The 21,162-nt window shown below is 42.8% G+C and overlaps 2 protein-coding genes across 3 annotated transcripts in view; both read left to right on the top strand.

Moving 5' to 3' along the window:
• The first annotated feature begins 1,007 nt into the window (after positions 1-1,007).
• On the top strand, positions 1,008-12,918 carry LOC130117805 (protein tyrosine phosphatase type IVA 3). Of its 2 annotated transcripts, none has more exons than XM_056286041.1 (7): positions 1,008-1,174; positions 6,517-7,002; positions 8,786-8,923; positions 9,265-9,357; positions 9,492-9,622; positions 10,638-10,712; positions 10,997-12,918. In XM_056286041.1, the coding sequence occupies exons 3-7, from the start codon at positions 8,819-8,821 to the stop codon at positions 11,112-11,114; spliced, it is 522 nt and encodes a 173-aa protein (XP_056142016.1). In that variant the 5' UTR covers positions 1,008-1,174; positions 6,517-7,002; positions 8,786-8,818; the 3' UTR covers positions 11,115-12,918. The 2 variants fall into 2 exon arrangements, with proteins under 2 accessions (XP_056142016.1, XP_056142017.1); XM_056286042.1 differs by lacking the exon at positions 1,008-1,174 and adding an exon at positions 1,512-1,726.
• A 2,524-nt stretch (positions 12,919-15,442) lies between these two features.
• LOC130118470 (zinc finger protein ZFAT-like) overlaps positions 15,443-21,162 on the top strand; it is a 37,242-nt gene continuing 31,522 nt past the window's right edge. The window contains exons 1-3 of the mRNA XM_056286925.1: positions 15,443-15,573; positions 18,445-18,600; positions 20,210-20,380. Coding sequence (XP_056142900.1) covers positions 15,555-15,573; positions 18,445-18,600; positions 20,210-20,380 — 346 coding nt within the window. The 5' untranslated portion in view covers positions 15,443-15,554. The remainder of the gene's footprint in view (positions 15,574-18,444; positions 18,601-20,209; positions 20,381-21,162) is intronic.

Genomic DNA, 21,162 nt, shown 5'->3' with positions numbered 1-21,162 from the left:
CTCACTGACTGCATTTATGGCATGTTTTATCCTGTAATCATTAACACTGCAGACTGTCCTTAACCCCAATAGGCACCTGTCATCTGCAGAACATTGACAGCAGCTACCGAATCCACCACTCTACAAGTCCCTTAAAAGTAATGTCTGATCCATTGCACGTTGTCTGTCTTGGGAGAGATCCCTCCTCCTCTGTTGCTCTCCCTGAGGTTTCTTCCTATTTTTTCTCCCTGTTAAAAGGTTTTCTTGTTTTTATGGAGTTGTTCCTTATCCGATGCAAGGGTCTAAGGACAGGATGTTATGTTGCTGTTAAGCCCACTGAGGCAAATTTGTAATTTGTGATATTGGGCCATACAAATAAAATTGATTTGATTTGACTTGATTTAATTTGATCTGATCAATGGCCAGAGCACTACGGGAACTTTCAAACACTCGGCAGCTTCAGAGTCGGTTGACTGCAAAAGAAGACCTTTACATTTTTGAAACCCTAAACTCTCTGGTCATTTGAGAAGAAAGTCTGTTTTCTTGGACTGGCCCCCAGTAGTAAAAAGGTCTGGCCTCTGTTATGTGTCTGGTCGCTAAAAGAAGCTTCTATTTTTAAAAGTGGTTCGGGGCGGGTAAGGAAAGAGAACGCTTGAGCTGACAAGAAAAGGAGGAGACAAGGGTGTCATCACAACAACACAATTCTGCACTCTCGGGACCTTTTTTTTTTTTTTTTCTCACTACTGTTGTCACTCAACTGTCAGAGGAACTAAAAGGAAAAACAACAAGAAGTGGAAGGAGCGCTCCGCCTGGAACAACAGCTCTGTTTGTCGACGTACCGGTCCCATGTCAGACCACTGAGTTATTGGCCTCCTCCAAACTTGACTCCACCTTGTAATCCCCAACCTAAGAAAAAGGAGGGGTGAGGAGAGGGAAGGAGGGGTTGGGGGAGGAGGAGGAGGAGGAGGAGGGGGCTCTTCTCTACTCCGCAAGTGCAAAAGGAGGAGGGGAGGAAAATAGTGTAGGAGCGGAGGGAGTGAGGGAAGGAGGGAAGCCGCTCTCCCTGCTTTAAGAGCATTATCTGTGGAGTGCTCTGCTGGTGACAGGGCTGTCAGGGTCAGATGGTTGCACAGCCTGATTAGACCAGCTCACTGAGGATCCTCAGCTCAGCATACTGCACTGCTTCTTCAGCAAGGTAGAGAGCGGCAAACTAGGAGATATACCAGTATTCCTTGCAATTGCACAGGGTTCCTCTCGGCGGGAACAGGAGAGGGTTGGAAGTGGACCTGTAAATTGGCATAAGCAGAGTTGCAACTGACTGGACAGATTCACACTGGCCTAAGCAGTTGTACAAGAGGTCTGGTAGTTCACTCAGTCAGAGAGAGAGAGAGAGAGAGAGAGAGAGAGAGAGAGAGAGAGAGAGAGAGAGAGAGAGAGCGAGAGAGAGAGAGAGAGCGTGAGAGAGAGTGAGTGAGTGAGAGAGAGCGAGAGTGAGTGAGTGAGTGAGTGAGTGAGTGAGTGAGTGAGTGAGTGTGAGTAACAGACCGAGGATCGATTGCAAGATATTTCAACTTGTAGCAGACTCTGTTGGACTTTTCTTTGGTAAAAGACTTGGCATATAGCCACATGGGAAAAGGGACCTGAAGAGCTTGACCAGCGTTTGTTGGACTTCACTGTTACAGCAATCCAGAGGAAACCAGCTTTTTTGCTGTTGGAACAGCAAAATACTATCAAGTCACAGAGACTGGTGGGGGCAATAATTCAAAGGACACTGCTTTAGTTTTGTTGTTGTTGCCACACTAAGTTCTCATGGTGCCACAGAGCTTTTGTGAAAGGTTTTTTTGTTTTGCTGCCACAGTTCGGATCGAGTAGACAGACTCAGCTGCCAGAGGCTTGGCAGCTAAGGGGAGCTCTTGTTTTGCTCCAAAAGGTTTGATAACAGTGAATAGGATGACTGTGGTGCAAGAGTCACCAGACCGTTGTAGAATTACGTTTACACAGTGATGTTCTAGATATTTATTTAATACATGACTTCAAAAGGGAAAGTCAGTTTAGCTGTTTTGCTCAATATCCTGCTATAAAGCCTCTCGAGTTCTGCAGCTCTTTACTGAAGAACACTGTCAGCGGGTAAAATGACAGAGGCGTGATACCATTGGAGTGGCAGGGCACACTGCTGTTTTTCTACAAAACCTTAATGTTACATACAGTCAGCCTGCTCATAAAGATACAGTTATAAATACAGCTACTGTGTCCACGAGGTCGGACTATAACAGTCAGTCTGTAGAATAACAGTGCTGAAACTGTGGTGGAGCCTGCTGCCTCTACAGGACTTTGGTGCAACTGCCTATTGGTGGTTGGTGGACTCCCCTGTACAAAAACCGAGCTGTCTATTGAGGTAAGAAGGAATGCCAGGCTTATAGGTACAATTCAGGCATGTAGTCCATGCCTAAATCCAGGGTGACTCGAGTAAGCGTTGCCAAAGATAGAGCCATAGAGAGCTACCAGTGTTTACTGGATCACATTAGAGCAGCCAGATTTACTCTGTGCTTGGCAACTAACCCACTAGCCTGTCAAGTATATTTACTTGACCATATCTTGTGTTGACTATTACCCTAACCTGGTGTTAATTACTAGCCTTAACTATTGAAAATCAGCCTATCCTGCAGTAAAAACTGTTTTCTAAAGCAAATGGTCTTCATATGTTGTAATGTAAATGTTGGATACACAGTTTTAAATTGTAATTACGACAGCAGTCTGGGACATTTAACTGAAGCTCTTCTACTGTTGTGTTTATTTAAAGGTCTCTAAATAAGGTCTCTGTTAAATACTTATGTTGTGACTGTACCTGTGCCTGTAGCAGCTCAGAACTAAAAGCAGAACTGAGTTTAATTCCCCTTAGGTCCAATAAATTCAGAGAGTTCACCTTAAAGTAGTTAAAAAATATCGGTGTAAAACAACTTATCTTCACACTTGCCTTTGAGTGAATGGGGGGAAAAATGAACCCAACTCTAAATAGAGGCATCACAAGGTAAATTCCTAAATATAGGGAGACAGCCGCTACCAAGAATAGACCGCAATTTCCCTCTTCTGGAAGAGTGAGTGAGTTGGCGTGTGATCATAATGACTGTGTGTGTGAGTGTGTGCATGTGTGCGTGCATGTGCGTGTGTGTGCATGTGTGCGTGCATGTGTGTGTGCGCTCAATTGAATCTGACAGTTGAAAAGGTGAGAGAGAGGATTACCCAGATTACCTGTTGGCTCTCTAGGTTGTCGGTCTGGGTGTTCAGGCAAGTGTGTGGGAGGAGCACTAGTGAGCTCCACCCCCCCCCACCCCCAAGAGTTTCCCTCTCTACCTGTTTCTCTTTTACCTGCTGACCCTTTCCTTCATCTCTCCCTATAAGTAAAATCTTGGAAGCACCACATTATTAATTTCTGCCACTTAGCTTGAATAGTGCATCCTGGGGTATCAGGTAAGGGACTGGTAAATGATGACTCATTCTGCTGTTGCGCTTATATTTCTTTGTCAGTTCGATGGTCATTTCAGAAATACTTGCAAAATATTGTGTTAGTCACTTGATCATGATGGACTGCAGCAATTTTACTGGCTAACAACCAAAACTATACATTCAAAGATTTGCCTTTACCTGATGAAATGATTGTAATAAGGCAGAGCACGTCCGGCTAATACTGACAAAGGGGCTATGGTACAGTAGACAGACTTACCAGATATAATCTACAAGTATTTATGTGAAGGTCGGTAATTTTCCTCCTTGCAAACCAGATATTTTATCCAATACAGATCCGCAATATTTGGTCCTACCTTTGTAACAGATTCCCCTGCAACAACGTTTTGTGACTGTCTCTCCATCGTAACTGACCATAATGCTGTGTATTGCTTTGTATTGCTGATACATCAATTCAGCCTAGGCCTATAAGTACAGTATATAACATACTTACCGGGGTATTATCATTCAAGCGTTTCCGTCCTCGGCGCTTTGTATCATGCGCTGAGGAAGTATAATTTTATTCAATTAACGTGACAAACTAAAATTATTACAACATGGGTTTTGCAGGCTTATAGAACTAATTTCACTTGTAGCTGTCCATACAATTTTTTAAGATTAGAACATAATGGGAACATACTATTCAATAATACACAGACACATATCCAAATAGGATTCTATGTATTTGCCAAGTAGGTTTTCACATGGACTGCGTTTACCGGTTATGAGGCTTATCCCGGTTTTGATCATATTCGGGATATGGCGTTTACATGGAACACAAAGAAATCTGGTTATCCATATCCCCGTATCCATGATTAATACTAGGGGTGTAAGAAAATATCGATACACTTGAGTATCGCGATATTGTGTTTTGTGATACTGAATCGACTCTCAAACACATTATAAATTTTTAACTAGCAGTTCACGTGCAAAGATTTGTGGTAGACAGCGGTTCATTTTGTGTTGTGTATAAACCCCCTCGCCGTAAGATAGCAGTTTTGCAATCTTCAGTCATTTGATTCTTCCACTCCAACGTAACAATGTAAACTGAGACAGGAAGTAGCGTAAACACAAAGAACACAGGCCTATAAAATCACAATATATCACCTTGTTTATCTATTTTTGTCTTTTGTGTTGCACAGTGGGCTGGGTGAAACGGAATTTCGTTTCTTTTGTGTGCAGGTCCATGATAGAGATAACAATAAGTTGCTCCTGATTCCTGTTTGTTTACAGCATCGCAGTATTTCGCAACATATCGAATCGTAACCCCTGTATCGCGATACATATTGTAGCGAATTCGGGGGACAACGCAACCACAGGAACCGCCGCGGCCGGGAAGCGAACCCGTATCGCCCGCACCAGCGGCCAGCGTGTCTTCTTATCCATGCACGTTACAGTATTGTATTGCCAGATTTTTACCAGTCCTAATAAATACTAGCGTCGCGGTTACTGACTACAGCATGCTATTTGTGCCGGCGCCTGTAATGTTTACAACGCAAACTGCAAGCAATTTTGAAATCGTTAATCTGATATTCATAACCGTTGACCTTGAATTAAATTGACTGTAGCAATTGAAAATTAGACCACGTTGGCTCATAGCGGGCTTACCACTGTTATATGCCGACATCGTGTTGCGGATTTGGCTTATCCACCTTATTGCCAGCAATTGAAGAGAGCCACAGGAAATATTAAACATGTCCTCCACTTTGACCGGTGTCAGGCTGTCAGTGCCACCGTGTAGGACAACGGAGAAGTGGATGAAGATATGCAGCAGTTACCGGCAAAATAGGCTCCAGAAGTGAAGCGCTCTCGTCGCCGCCATTTTTTGTGTTTCTGTTACGCGATTTGGCTGAAGCCGCGCCTGCGCAGGTAGTCGGCGGCGGTCAGAAACCGGATTAAGCTGTATTATACACGTGTAAACTAATAATAATACATATTAGTCCCTAGCTAACGGGTCTGACCCTTTAGCCGAGCGGTTAGTGACGTCGCCTTGTGGTGAAGTACACCCGTATCGAATCCCGCACCGGGCAAGAAAATAACCGGTTAAACATGCAGCAGTAACAGCTTCTTTCGGAGTACTCCAGCTAGCATAATCTGGTTCCTCAAAACTGACATAAGGGCTTATTCAGGTTTCTGAACTCGGGCTGTGATGTTTACATGACGTAATGATTGTTGCATAGGCGTCCATTTTGGTGACGTGTACTTCGGTTGCGGGGGAGTTCCGGTTTTATTGTTTTTTTTTCTTTCTTTCGTGTGAACCGTTGTCACCAAGTCTTGTAATCCTTTTCGGCGCTGAAACTATGACATCACAGCAACGTCTGTCCTCAATAAAACTACAGCTGAGGTATGAAGACGTTTGTCTGGTGTTCATCCGTTCCACTCTATTGACTGCAATGCACAGACACAAAGACGGGGGTACTCCAAAAGCCCGATCAGAACCGGAATACTCAGGTCCATGTAAACACGCGGATTGGAAACTTAGATGTTATTCCCAGCCTTTGACCTAGATCTTTGTGGGACTTGTGATTTTGTGCAATAACATGTGATGATGTGATTTTAACATTTTAAACCCAAGTTAAAACATCAATATTTCAGGACCAGGCAAAAAATAATGAGGTCAGAGTTGTTTTGATATCGTTATCACAGCATGCGGCTCTAAACATTTTTGCCTTGGTTGGCGAACCCTGGGTTTTTTAACTATAATAAGAAAATAAGCAGTGCTTGTGTGTGTGTGTGTGTGTGTGTGTGTGTGTGTGTGTGTGTGTGTGTGTGTGTGTGTGCGCGCGCGCGTGTGTGGGTGAGTGCAGAAGAGAGAAGCGAGAAAGAGAGAGAGAGGGTGAGTAAATGGGCCAATCATTTGACCTGATACATGTCAGTTGGCAATGGCAGCTTGGCCGTAAGGGCTGGTTATGGGGTGTTGATATGAAAAGCAAGTGTCCAAACTTGGGGGAAAAAATCTTGTACCACTGACTCCTCCGAGTTAACATTTGATTTCACGGTCACAATATTGTTTTTCATGTGTGTTTTGTTCTTCAGATTTGCTGGTTGATGGAGTTTGTGCGCAGGAGCGGTGACTACTGCCACGCCCAACACATTTAGACTCACCCCCATCTGGCACCATGCTCTATCCTGCTGTTCTGGGGCCCTGAACTCTGGATCACCTTTGCCTGTAGTCCTCTGACCCAGCCAGCTCATGGGGTAACCAGTGGAGTTTGGCCACTGGACGCTAACTGGAGAAAGAAGGAAAGAGAGAGAGAGAGCGTGAGAGAGAGAGAGAAACAGAGAGAGAGACGTGGAAAGCAGTAGCACAGTGGAGCCTGCCAGACTGAAGCTGAAAGGCAACTGATGGGGTAAAACAATACTCAAGACAACAGGACCCAAGCACGTGGACAACATAAACAGTCATAAACAGATTTCTGACAGTTCGAGGTCAGTCGGGAAGGCCGGCATCACCTGGGAGCACTGATATCACTGACTGGGTGTTGAAGAAAACAGCTGACTGCTAGTCGTGAACATCTAAAGGTGAGAGGGGACTGGGAGGCCAACCGTGACTATATATAGGGATGTACAAATGCCATTTTTCCCCTGCAGGTTCCAAGCGTTTTTCTTTTTTTTTTTTTATATGTGGCTCTTGTTATGTATTGAGCATCTCAGAAATTCTGTCATGCTCATATACCAATTATAGTAGCAGTAAAATGTTTTTTATTACATCCACAATGGGTTATTCATTTACTGTAAAGCAAGTAATGCAATAATAAATCATTATCGGGGACTGCCCACACAGACAGAAGAGAAAAAACCAATCGCACTAAATCAAATGTGAAGTTTAGATACTGCAAAGCCACACTGAGAGGATGGACATGATGCAAACTGTAAACCGTGTTGACATCAAAACCTAATTGCTCTCATAATAACACGCCTCTTCTTGGACCTTTCTGTTGACATGCAGGGAACTTTAATGGCCTACTGCTGAAAGAACTCCCGTATAGCCTTAATACTGCAGATGGTGTCATTCAGCTTGTTCAGTCACTCGAGTTTCCACCTGCTCTGGCTTTCTTTGCTCTTTTCTAGTCTACGGTCTAGACCCTGTGGTCTATTTAGTGCATCTCCTTCTCAGCAGGTATGAGGGCATGGCTGTGGACAACTCAATATGCAGCTTGTGCATACAATTACAAGTCACAAGCATGAAAATATTTTCTTATGTAAGACATGCCTAACTAATTTATGTCAGCGTAATAGCTTTATGCATACATCCAGTTCATCTTTGAAGAGAAATACCCATGTCTAGGTAAAATATTCACCGTGCTGTGATCCAGTGAGGTGATGCCTCACTGTGACAAGTGGTTTCTCGGAAGCCTGGCAGGACGCCATTATCACAACTCACAGTTGTCACATCCTTATCTCAGTCAAAGCTGTGAGCATTCTGGAATTAAAAATGTGAGGCATGCTTGATTTTTTTTCTCACTGACAGTGGGTAGTGTCAACATCTGTATAAAGTAAAGGGAAATTTCCTGTTTTTCCCCATGATACAGATAAACATTAGCAGGATATCCAAGTCATTGGTCATCAAGTCAATACAAAACACCATGATATGACTGCCACAATGCTTGTTTGAGTTTTACATGCAAATGAGCTTCATTTATGTCTCATCTTGATCTGTTGAAAATTGTAAATAAGCCTCACACCTTTCATATGAGTTGTGGGTATGAGGACAAGATGAGTTTTTCCAATATCTTGGGGACTGTGAAATGGTTAGTTTTACTTTAAATGGGAAATATTGTGATGCAATCTGATATTACAACAACACGGCCATGACGTGATTACAGCTATCAGTACAAATTGCTTGAAACTAACTTCTCAGAAGGATGCGTGATTTAACCAAAGTTTACAGTAAAATTTCCATGTAACATTACATGGAAACACTCAAAACAATCCATGGAGAATTGAATAAGTGAGCAGTGAGACGTCAAACTGAAAAGGGGAAACTTCCAGTCATAAAGGCTGGCTGTGAAGATGAAGCATGACGGTGATCGCGTCCCCTTGGCAAAAGTCCAGTTGGACTTTCGATCTGGTTCCCCATGTGAATATGTAGGGTTCCTTCTGGCAAACACTGGGATAAAAAAAAAAAAAAAAAAACATTGTATTTTTAGCTCTGTTGGGTTATGAAATTTCCAAAAAAAATCTTATTTTCCAAGAATATCGTATATTTTCCTCCAACACAGACGCCTTACATATACCTCAGAGAGTAAAAGCTGCACTCACGTGTTGTCCATTTGTACTAATAGTGTTCTGCTAACATCTAAAGGTCAGAGGTCATCCCACGCGCACAAGCGTCGTGATGGCCAACATGAACCGTCCGGCCCCGGTGGAACTCTGCCATAAGAACATGAGATTCCTCATCACACACAACCCCACAAACAACACACTCAATTCCTTCATAGAGGTAAGCAAAGCACACACACACACAAACACACACACACACTCACACACACACACACACACACACACACACACACACACACACACACACACACACACACACACACACACACACGTGGAAAAGCAAGTACACACTCAGACAGACAGACAGACAGACAGACAGACAGACAGACAGATAGACAGATAGATAGATAGATAGATAGATAGATAGATAGTTTGTTACTATCACAAAAAAATCGCTGTTTTTGATACGAACATATTGCATTAAAAGAAACTACACTGTACACACTTTCATGATGTGTTCATCTAATTAATTGGCTACCCCACACCATTATTCCTCCCTAGGACCTGAAGCAGTATGGAGCCACCACAGTGGTTCGAGTCTGTGATGTCACATATGACAAAGCGCCACTAGAGAAAGACGGCATTACCGTGGTGGTGAGAATGCTATACACGCACTATCTGCTACACGCTGACTGTGTAACACGCTGACTGTGTAAACACAACAAACTATGTAAAGGCAAGCTTGTCCACTGGAGAAGAACAGAATTACCGCCTTGTTTCTCTTCCAGGATTGGCCATTTGACGATGGTGCCCCACCCCCCAGTAAACTGGTTGATGATTGGCTGAGCCTGCTGAAGAAAAAGTTTCAGGAGGATCCGGGATGCTGTGTGGCTGTGCACTGTGTGGCTGGACTGGGGAGGTCGGACACTGACACAAACACACATGCACTGAACCCACACAAAAGAGAGCGTGCATGTGTGTGTGTGTGTGTGTGTGTATGAGAGAGAGAGAGAGAGACAGACAGAGAGACAAAGACAGGGGGGGGGGGGTCAGTTATGACACCTGCCCTGATTACCAACTTGGCATGCGGCACCCCAAAGCACCAGATCACTGAGCAGATACTTTTTTTAGACAATTATAAAACAAATTTGTACTCTTTGTCAGCTGCTTTCAGTAGCTGTACAAAGTGTTCTTGTTCTGCTGTTGATCACCTATCTGACAGGGGTACATTTTGTTGGGAGGGTGACAAGAAGGGCCGGAGGCTTGAGGTCACATGCTTTCTCTGGGGCCTCTTGTGGGATAATCTGTGTTTGGTTTCCCGGAAGGCCTCTTAATGCTAAGAATATCTTGAAGTCACTCGTCACTCATGTTTTCATTTCAAGAGGGCTTTCTGAAACCACTTGCAGCTTAAATAGCACATGAAATCTCTAATTTATTCATGATGATCTAGTATCTCGGGGGGGGCAGGGTCTTTTATTGGGGACAGCGACTGCTGTGAAACCTGCATTTCTCTCTCTCGCACACACACACATACACACTCATGCGTGCACACACACACACACACACACACACACACACACACACACACACACACACACACACAGATTCTAATCAGCTCATCAACGCTTTTAGCCAGGAAAAAAAGTTTAATTTAGAGACATTCAAGAAGCTTGATTCCTACAGCCACTTTTGTTTTTGCATGGAAAAACCATTAAATAGCTGTTAGTTTGTCTTGTCTCTGCTTACATTAAAATGACCACATGACCACCTTTACACTACCACCACAAAATTGTTATACCCAATCCAACCAACTATATAAATACCCACACAGGCATTACCTTGTGTGTGTGTGTGTGTGTGTGTGTGTGTGTGTGTGTGTGTGTGTGTGTGTGTGTGTGTGTGTGTGTGTGTGTGTGTGTGTGTGGTGCATGCAGGGCACCTGTGCTGGTGGCTCTGGCTCTGATAGAGAGTGGGATGAAGTATGAGGATGCCATTCAGCTCATCAGACAGTAAGGACATTTGCACATTATAGCGTCATAACAACTTATTCATACAGAAATATGTAATGACACATAACAAATGTATACAACGTGAGAACCCATCATATGCCAAAATAAGCTTTAGCATACATACGTATTTTCTGTTTACTGAAAATAGTTTTTCGCTCCAAAGAAGTGATGACAAAATATCGCCCTACCCCAACAATTTCTTTTCCAACAGTGAAAATTTATCATTTGAGTAACATGTGACTGACTTTTACCGTTGTATGTTTGCGTCTCTGTGTGTATTCCAGGAAGCGCAGAGGGGCCATCAACAGTAAACAGCTGACCTACTTGGAGAAATATCGCTCCAAACAGAGACTCCGCTTCAAAAACTGTCACGCACACAAGAACAAGTGTTGCTCCATGTGAACACACACACACGCATGCACACACACATATACACACACACACACACACACACACACACACACACACATGAAACATGTCAACACAGGTTCTCAGGAATACAGCCATAATAGCCTTGAGTCATTTTTTGTTTATCATCCACACACAAACCTTAATACTTGTTTTTATCTTCCTCTATAAAAGGGTATTTGGTTTCGATTTGAAATAGCTGTGTGAGGAAACTTAGGTGATATTTTCCCCGGCAACCCTGATTTCTACCCTTGTTTCTAATGATTTCATGTCTTTTTCCTTGTTGGGCACATTTTCTTTGACTTAAGAGTTTACAGTGGAGAGACAGGAAGGACGGGAGCGAGCAACAATAACACCAAAATGTGCTCAAATACTTTTTAAAGTTTTTTGTTTTTGTTTTTTTGAGGTATGTCAACTTTATTTCAGTAACTAGCTCACAGTAGCGAGAAATAGGAATGATGGAAGAGGAGGATTTGGACACCTAAACAGATGTTATATACACCGATCAGCCAAAACATTAAAACCACTGACAGGCAAGTGAATAACATTATCTCATTTACAAAGGCACCTGTCAAGGGGTGGGATATATTAGGCAGGAAGTGAACAGTTCTTAAAGTTGATGTTTTGGAAGCAGGAAAAATGGGCAAGCGTAAAGATGTGATCGACTCTAACAAGGGCCAAATTGTGATGGCTAGATGACTGGGTCAGAGCATCTCCAAAACGACAGGTCTTGTGGGGTGTTCCCAGTATGCAGTGGTCAGTACCTACTAAAAGTGATCCAAGGAAGGACAACTGGTGAACCGGCGACAGGGTCATGGGTGCTCAAAGTTAATTGATACATGTGGGGAGCAAAAGGCTGGCCCATCTGGTCCGATCCCACAGAAGAGCTTCTGTAGCTCAGATTGTGGAAAAACTTAACGCTGGCCATGACAGACAGGTGTCAGAACACACAGTGCATCACAGCTTGCTGCGTATGGGACTGCATGGCCACAGACCGGTCAGAGTTTCCATGATGACCCCTGTCCACTGCCAAAAGCACCTACAATGGGCACGTATGCATCAGAACTGGACCATGGAGCAATGGAAGAAGTTGGTCTGATGAATCACGTTTTCTTTTACATCATGTGGACGGCCGGGTGCATGTGCGTTGTTTACATGGGGAAGAGATGGCACCAGAATGCACTATGGGAAGAAGGCAAGCCGGTGGAAGCAGTGTGATGCTCTGGGCAATGTTCTTGCTGGGAAACCTTGGGTCCTGCCATTCACGTGGATGTTACTTTTGCACGTACCACCTACCTAAACACCATTGCAGACCAGGTACATCCCTTCATGGCAACAATGTTACCTTATGACAATGGCCTCAGGTGGTTTTAATGTTTTGGCTGATCGGTGTATATCAGCTCTTAAACTCTCATCAATTGTTTGTCTGACGTTTTAAATCATGAGATGCAATAGGCCTGTTCCCACTGGCCCACTAGCTTGTGAAAAGACTGCATTTATGGTTATCTGAGTCTAGCTAACTTGGCGTCTTGCGCTTTAGTATAGCCAATAGCCATGTACCAACTCCATCCATTCGGAAATTGGAACACAATTTCCTTAAACTTCACTGAGAAAACATGGCACACGTTTATTCTGAGGTTATCAGCATCTTGTGTAGTGATTTTTTTTTTGGAGGTCTACCAGAGTTACCATGTTGTAAACAACAGCGAAATGTAAATAATAGCATGGGAGTGTTTTTTTTCCTTCTTATTTATTTTTAAATTTTATTTCCATTCAAAACACATTGGCTGAAGATGAAGCATACTCTTTCTGTAATTGGGGGGTGGGGGGTGGGGTGGATGCCGTCCTCCGGAGAGGGGAGGAAGAACGGAGGGAGAGGAGCCCGTCGTGTGAGTGTTGGCGTGCGTGCGTTATCTGTGTGTGTATGAGAGGCAGAAAGGAAGAGAGACCGGGATACATTACAGTAGTCTTAGTGATTGTTGCTGTGGATCGGCATGTTGACTCGGCAGTGGCTACCACTAAAAAGGTGATGTTGTCACCAACATGACTGTTAAAGGGAAAATTCACCAATTTTCAACCTTATCTCTGTCTATCTGCGACGAGGACAGCTCATGAAAAAACACTTGCCGTTGCTCCTGCATCGGGTTTTCTTTTTCTCCGGCCGGCAAGTGACGCGTCACCTCACACGTATCATGACGTCACTGGCGGCCGGAAAACTACAGCCTAGCGGGGTTTCTACATGTAATCTACTCTAAACTCGCTGTTCAAAGAACACATCCTCGTTCTCTTGGCTCAGCAGCGTTTCCGATGGTGTAGATGACCTCCCACAACAATAGCACAGAGGGTTTTATGGACGATACAGAGGTTTGTGCGCAATGCATTCTGGTATGTGTAGGCGCTGCGGGAAAGCCACTGTGAGCGGGTGATCACAGAGTTCTTTGGCAGCGCAGCGCACAGTGAGGGCTTGATTGCTTCGATCCATTACATTACTCATCAGCACTGATTGCACATACATGAAACCATGAGTGAAATTTCCCTTTAACGGACTGTAAGCAGGCAGAAGCATCGGTGGCAACTTGTTCCTGCTCCTTGTTAATGAACAAATCAAGTTAATTGTCTGTAAATTCTTTTAACTGTTTAATAAACTTTGTGTGTCATTTTCCCTGTTTGAATGAGGTTATTTGTTATTCGGGTCCTGTGGGGTCTGCGTGTACCCCATTCAGGTAAACAATTTCATAGTGCAGGCACCAGTAAAAAAAAAAACTCTAACATTAAACACAGTCTTTGCAGTTCCCAAGGAAAAGGTAAAAGCAACAGATTTTTTAAAACATTAGTGAATTCATAATCATAAAGTTATTGCAGTTTGGCAAATTTGTGGGCAGCTTGCTAAGTCTATTAACTGCCAGTGCTAAGCCTGCAAATGATGATGTGAAAAATGTAAATGTCAGGCTTCTAACATAAGGATAACAGTAGTGCTGGTTACATTTTCATCCATGTGAAGCCACATATGTGGCTCCTGGCTTGGGGTCGAATTCCACCACAGACTTCTCTACCGTGCATCCCTTACTGAGTCTTTCAGCTTTCTTACTAAGAGAAATATCAAAAAGAGCAAAGATAGTGGGAAGCGCTTATGTCTGCAGCCACTGGAGCACATGCCCCCACCTGGTGTGGACTTGAAACCTACCACAAATGTCTCTGCGAAATCTCTTGGTGTGTTTCCCTTTTCCTTCTAGGTTTTTACTATCGAAATCAATAACAGTACTAAAGGCGAATGGCCAGCTCTCATTTGAATAAAAATATATATTTCAATTAATAAACGAAGAAGTATAAGTGTGGGCCTTAGTTGCTGATTCAACCACACCAGAGATCTTTTTAGCCAAACTACAGTTACAGCGTTAGTTAATACCTGGCGCAATAACTTCAATTTGGCAAACTATAAAAACAGTCAAATTAATTTTCTGCATGAGATTAACATAATGCACACTCTCAAATCCAGCACCAAGAAAGCTATGTGTAACACATCACAAATCAAACCGGAGGACATTGATTTCCTTTTCCTTTTTTGAGAAGCGACAGATTTGAGATATTTCTGGTGTTATTATTGTATCTGAATCAATTCTGTCTTCTCAAGAAAGTGTGAGACTGACGCTTGTATAGGTGCAGTGACTGCAGTGACCGACTGTCATATAGCTGAGCTATCTCTTAAGTAAAGTTCCATAAAAGCCACTGAGTGGTCAGTTTTCATTAAATCTTAACTTGTCATCAAGAGTTATATACAGTGAACAGAAGCCTGATTGTGGACACAAGTGGTAATAATGAGATTGGATCTGGATGCTGGATACAGCCAATTGTGGGTAGACTACAAAGGCTAGACCCACTATAGGGATGGCCCTATAATGCCTTCAGGTGCCCCAAAGAGGAGCTGGGGGTAGTTGCGTGGGGCCAAGGCAGGCATCTTTGATGCTCTGCCAGCCCTTTTGTCACTGGGACCCAGACAGATAAAAAACAGTCCAGAAAACAGATGGGTAAATATTGAACTAGTGCTCCAAATTAGGCCATGGGCTGTTTACAATATTAATTACAATATTGTTCCACTGATTTGCATATTTAAATTTGGAAATGATTTCCCCAACGGCCGCGAAAACCTAACGCCAATATTTTGAGGTAAAAAGGTAACACGCTCTTCTCACGACTCAAACGCCAGCCGCAGTAAAGTCCTCCTGCCTTAGGGGGCAGTGTTCTCTCCACTGCTAAGGCAACACCTTCCCTCTTCCGTTGGCTGGAAGGACTTTTGTCGCAGATTCGACAGAAATTTTACTGGACGCAAAGGGAAAATTAGGCTCAAAATTCTCGTTGTGTGGTTATATTTTGCTATATTTCCATCGATAATCATTATAAAATTACTATCTCTAGGGCGGTTTCGTCTTGAGAAAAATGGACGGACAAAATACAGGTAAGAATTTGGGCTAGCGTCAACTCGAATATGTTTGCGCGGTCTTCATGTTAGCTTGGGCCAAAACAAAGTAAACAGACTGTGTCGGTTCATAAAAGTCGTGGCAGGCTAGAAACCGTTACACTGCCCTGGCCATCCCAGTTGTGGAATGACTTTACTCTCAATAAGTATGAGTTTAGCCGCTCGATTAGACGTTTCCCTGTGCGCTGTTGGACTATATGTTTTATTTTTGTTTTGTTCTTGGGTTGTTTTTAATCGACGATTTTATTAAACGCTTCATGAGATACAGTCTCCAGCGTGATGACTCACTATAAGCCCGAGTCCAGGTCATAACGGACTCGATACACGTGCCTGTGTGAAGTTCGCCAGTTTACACCCAAGAGTTTATAACACTTTTACACACACATGCCAATTTTATTTCGTGTATCAATTTTGGTTATCTTAAACGCGCCAAAATGCGTTTGGGTGTGCAAAACAAAGCAACTGTCTTCTCGAGAGAGAAACATTGCCGAGTTTTTATTTGGCATGTCTCAGTCTATTGGGGACACATAGATATGACTATAAGCATTTAACAAACCTCCATTGTTTGATAATCAGTTCTGAATTGAAATCATGGGCTGAATATGGAGATCACTTAGCCCACATACTCTTATCTATAAAAAAAAGAAAGAAAGATAAAACTAATAGACGAACACCTTAAAAACTAAAACCAAATAATCCCCCCCCCCTCAGCACGGGTGACGGAAAAGAAAGCAGGAACGACAGTAGCGCAAGGATAAACTGAAAGCGATCCCAACTAGCACGTGCAGATGAAGGGGGCAGATAGGGCTAAACCGTAATGAAGTAGTGGGTGCGGAAAACATCGCCCACGAAGCCCGTACGTCATCTAACTTGTTGGTTATTCTGCTTCAACATAGTATTATTCCATGCATCTTGAACAAATCAATAATTAAACCGGTCTCCAAATTTGTAAAGGTTGAGAGGGATATCGGCCTGATTAGCATGGTTTACAAATTATATTCTGGTATTCTCAGTGACAGACCTAACAATTTTCTTGAAACTCGTGGTTTGCTGGTGGATGAGCAGGATGATTTTAGGAAAAGCTGGGTGTGTAACGATCATATTTATGCAGTATCGTCTGTGGTAAGAGCCAGATTATGAGACGGGAAACCGACCTTTGTGTGTTTTGTGGACTTTAAAAAAGCATTTGACTGGATCAATAGAGGCCTTTTATCTTACAAGTTGATATGCTTGGGTATTGATGGGAAATTTTATAATGCCATTAAGGCTTTGTATAGGGTTAGGGTTGCATGTGTACAAGTAAATACATTCAATGCAGGTTGGTTCCCTGCCAAGCAACGAGATGTTCTCTCCCCTAATGTATTCGCTCTCTATGTAGATGATTTAGCCCAAGAAATTAAGCAGGCCAATTTAGGCATACCAATGGATGAACTAAACTTTAGTATTACTGTTATATGCCAATGATATTATTTTTGTTGCTGAAACTGGGGTTAATTTACAGAAAATGTTAAATGTCATGATTTTGTGGAGTGAGAAACGAAAGACATACGACTTGTCATTAATGATGAGAAAATCCAAATCGTGCACTTTGGAAATGAAGGTGTTCAGTAGAGTGACCATGTATTTCAGTTTGGATCTACGCCTTTAATGTATACCAGTTCTTTGATGAAAATATTGTGCTTCAATGAAGGCATAAAACTAGTAGCAGATTCAACAGAAAGGGCACTAGGCTCTATGATAAATAAAATGAAATGGTGCAGAGAACTTTGATTTTTTTCACCTACTCACAGCTTTATAATACAGAGGTCTGCCCAATTTTATTTTATGCTGCAGGAGTATAAGGTTTTAAGGGATTCCCCCACAAAACAATGTCATTCAAAATCAAGTCACAAGGTGCTTTCTTCGTGTATATATATTTACAACAAAACTGGCCATAGAACATGATATGGGGTGAGAGCCTTGCCTAATAAAACAGAAATGCAAAATGAGAAGGTTATGGAATTGTCCGGTTCAGTTGCCAGTGGAGAGGCTGACCAAAAAGACATTCAACTGGCATAGAGCACACAATTACCCATGGTCAAAAAATGTTTGCGCAATATTTTCCAAAACAGATCTGCAATGTATTTATAGAAAGAACCTATAATGCGGGGATAGGCAACATGGTCCAGAAAGGTCCAGTGTGGGTGCAGGTCTTTGTTCCAACCAAGGAGTTACACACCTGAGTCTACAAATCAAGGTCCTTATTAAAGGCTATTGGTTGACTAATAGAATCAGGTGTGTAACTGCTTGGTTGGAACAAAGACCTGCACCCACACCGGACCTTTCTGGACCATGTTGCCTATCCCTGCTATAGTGTAACATAAACTTTAATTATTAACTCTAATTATTCTACTTTTGGAGCTGCATTTATCATTATTTATAGTATTTGTCAGATGGAAAGACTTTTTTTGGCTTCTTTAGGGTTGTGTTGTAAAGCTTCCTTCTCCATACTGGAAGGTGGAAACACAAAGCAATATGAATGTATTGGGACCCATGTTTACCAAAATAAGGACTCTGGGATGGAACACAGGTTTTGAAAGCCAGAAATCTTTGGTATAGATTGACCCCCCCCCCCCCACACACACACACACACACACACACACACACACACACACACACACACACACACACACACACACACACACTCTGAGTGAAATCATCTCGGAATAGGAAGCCATGATGAACAGTGCTTCAGCACCACACAGATCCTTTCACCATGTTGAACCAGATTTACTCATAATCTGTCCAATTTCCATTCTGTCTTGTTTGTCCCCACCTCTCTTCTGAAATCTATCAACGCTTTCTCTACAGGTGCTTCAATGTTTATGTGTCGGCTGTGCAACCTCTTCTCTCCAAGTCATTCTCAACTGCTGTACCACTGCTCCCAGCTCCACCCCCAGCAGGAATCTCCCAATGACATCATCATTGTGTTGCAGCCCCTTCCTGCAGGACCTGTGGAAACGACAGGTCAGGCCTCTAGATAGTGCTATTTCTGCTAATACCTCAGCCATTGTACCACCATCCATACTACTACTAATACAGCTATAATGCTACTACTACAATGCTACTAGCACCACTACTACTATTACAACATTTAATACATAGAAAATAATAATAATTGTCCATTGGTGTGAGTGGTGTTTTAGTGACTGTGTGTGGGGACCCTGCAATGGGCTGGCAATCTGTCCAGGGTGTCTCCCTGCCCTCTGCTCCATACTTACTGGGATAGACTCCAGCCCCCCGCAACCCTGAATTGGATGGATGGAGAAATGGATGGATGGTTGGATGGATAGATGAATAATAGTAATGTTAAAAATGGTGTAATAATAACATGAAATACCAGGATAGATTCACTATCCACCAACTCATTAAGTGAATTCACCTCACTCAAATAATAAAGACGTTCCAGCAGTGGAAACGATCATATCCAGCCTGATAAGAAATAACAGAATAATTTATTTTAGGGGCAGCATGGTAGTTTAGCACTGCCACTTCACAGCAAGAGGGTCCTTGGTTGAATTCCAACCCATCTTTCCATCTGCGTGGAGTTTACTTGTTCTTCCTGTGTTTGCATGGGTTTCCTCTAGGTACCCCAGTTTTTCTCTCACAGTCCTAAAACATGGGTATTAGGTGAACTGGAGTCTATAAATTGCCCATAGATGTGAATGGTGTTTGAATGACTGTGTGTATGGGCCCTTTGATGGACTGGTGACCTGTCCAGAGTGTCTCCCTTTCTTCCACCCAATGGATTACTCTTTGTCATCCAAGTCATAGGCTGACACTGATGGCGCAGGATCAGTTTGTGTTGCACTGTCTTAAGTTGACTTGTTAGAACAGTAGTTGTGGTCTGTAGGATCTGGCCACTGGATGCCAACATCACCGTTCTGCAGAGGCATGATTTTTGCTATATCACTGACATTCACTTCACTGACATGTACCTTGGCTCTGTCAAATGATGGAAGCTAAGCAGGTATGGGCTTGGCTAGTGCTTGGATGGGAGACCTCCGGGGAAAACATAGTTGCTGCCGAGAGTGGTGGGCCAGTAGGGGGCAGTCTTCCCTCTGGTCCTAATAAAACAACCAATATCAAATCCCAATGCCCCAGTGCAGTGACGGAGACACTGCTGTAGGAGATGCCGTCCTTCGGATGAGACATTAAACCGAGGTCCTGACTCACTGTGGTCATTAAAGATCCCATGGCACTTATTGCAAAGAGTAGGGGGTTCCCCGGTGACCTGGCAAAATTCCCAACTTGGCTTTCTCCATCTGGCCACCTAATCATCCCCCCATGTAGTTGGCTCAATGATTCCTCCCTCTCCACCTCAAGCTGATCTGTGGTGAATGTTCTGACAGAAAATGGCTGCTGTGCATCACCCAAGTGGGTGCTACACATTGGTGGTGGTTGAAGTGAGTTTACCCCCTTCAATGTGAAGTGCTTTGGGTGTCTTGAAAAGCGCTATACAAATGTAATGATGATGATGATGATGATTATTATTAAGCAGGTGTAGATAACAGATGGATGGATCTTATTAGACTGCGCTTATTATTTCAGTCCTTGAATAATCAATGACCCACAGAGAGTCAAGTGAAGCGAAAACGAGGAAGACCGAAAGGTTCCACCAAGAAGAGAGGCTCTGATTGGTTGGAAAGCAAGACTGGCTCCACCCACTCGCCAAAGGAAAAAGATAAGCGAGAGCAAGAGAGGAAGATGGAGGAAAGAGATAGAAATAGGAATTCCATGGAAGAAGGTATTGTAATTGGTTTTTATGTTTCCCATAATTAATTGATTCTTGCAGAAGACAGTTGCCTTCCACTAACAAAAACACAGAATCATACCTTGAACAAATGGAGGAGGTCATTCAGCCTGACAAGAAAATCAGGCTCAAAGAGTAACAGCAATTTAACATCATTGGTCTAACCTGTATACAGACTAGCAGTTTGAATATTTAACAGCTTCATAGTGAATTGTGTTCATTTAAAAATGTCAAGAGATATTGTCATGCTTGGTTTTGCAGCTGCAACCTCAAATTAAAATGATGTAAATCTTCATTAGATTATCAAGTCATTAGAAGGAATCCAATATTATAAAACTGTTTGACTTCTCTTTCCACCTCTAATGGTTTCACCCCCCCTTTGTTTTCAACCCCGGGCAGTTTGGCCCTTTCTTGTTTTTTGCTCCTAAATGTCTGACCACTCCTTGTTTTTTGCTTCTGTTATTTGGACCTTTCCTTGACTTGCACCCAACTGCCTGAGCCCATCATATTTTAGACTTACAATAGTAGTCTTAGAAAGAACAAAGAACATTTTTCGTTAGCCCTTAACTAGTTCAGAATTAAGCCGCCAGGTTTTTAATTGCAAGACATATATATACTCTAACTCTCATCCCAGGTGTCCTTTTTATCAAAATTCATGGTTTGTTAATAATGTTTCTTTGTTCCTTCCATTGTACATCACTTTGTAACTAACTTGTTATTATTGTTATTTTTTGGGGGGGGCATGACATTCTAACCTCTCTTTGATTTGTCCTGCT

The sequence above is a fragment of the Lampris incognitus genome, chromosome 9 (genome assembly GCF_029633865.1).
Source record: "Lampris incognitus isolate fLamInc1 chromosome 9, fLamInc1.hap2, whole genome shotgun sequence".
NCBI lineage: Eukaryota > Metazoa > Chordata > Actinopteri > Lampriformes > Lampridae > Lampris > Lampris incognitus.
The sequence above is the reverse complement of the archived record's forward strand: the minus strand, read 5'-3'. Positions and strand labels throughout refer to the sequence as shown.

Bases quoted from the DNA above. Each gene is read 5' to 3' on its own strand.
- LOC130117805 (XM_056286041.1), top strand. From the start codon at position 8,819: ATGGCCAACATGAACCGTCCGGCCCCGGTGGAACTCTGCCATAAGAAC. The intron at 8,924-9,264 runs GTAAGCAAAGCA...ATTCCTCCCTAG, and splicing joins CACTCAATTCCTTCATAGAG to GACCTGAAGCAGTATGGAGC. The intron at 9,623-10,637 runs GTCGGACACTGA...TGGTGCATGCAG, and splicing joins TGTGTGGCTGGACTGGGGAG to GGCACCTGTGCTGGTGGCTC.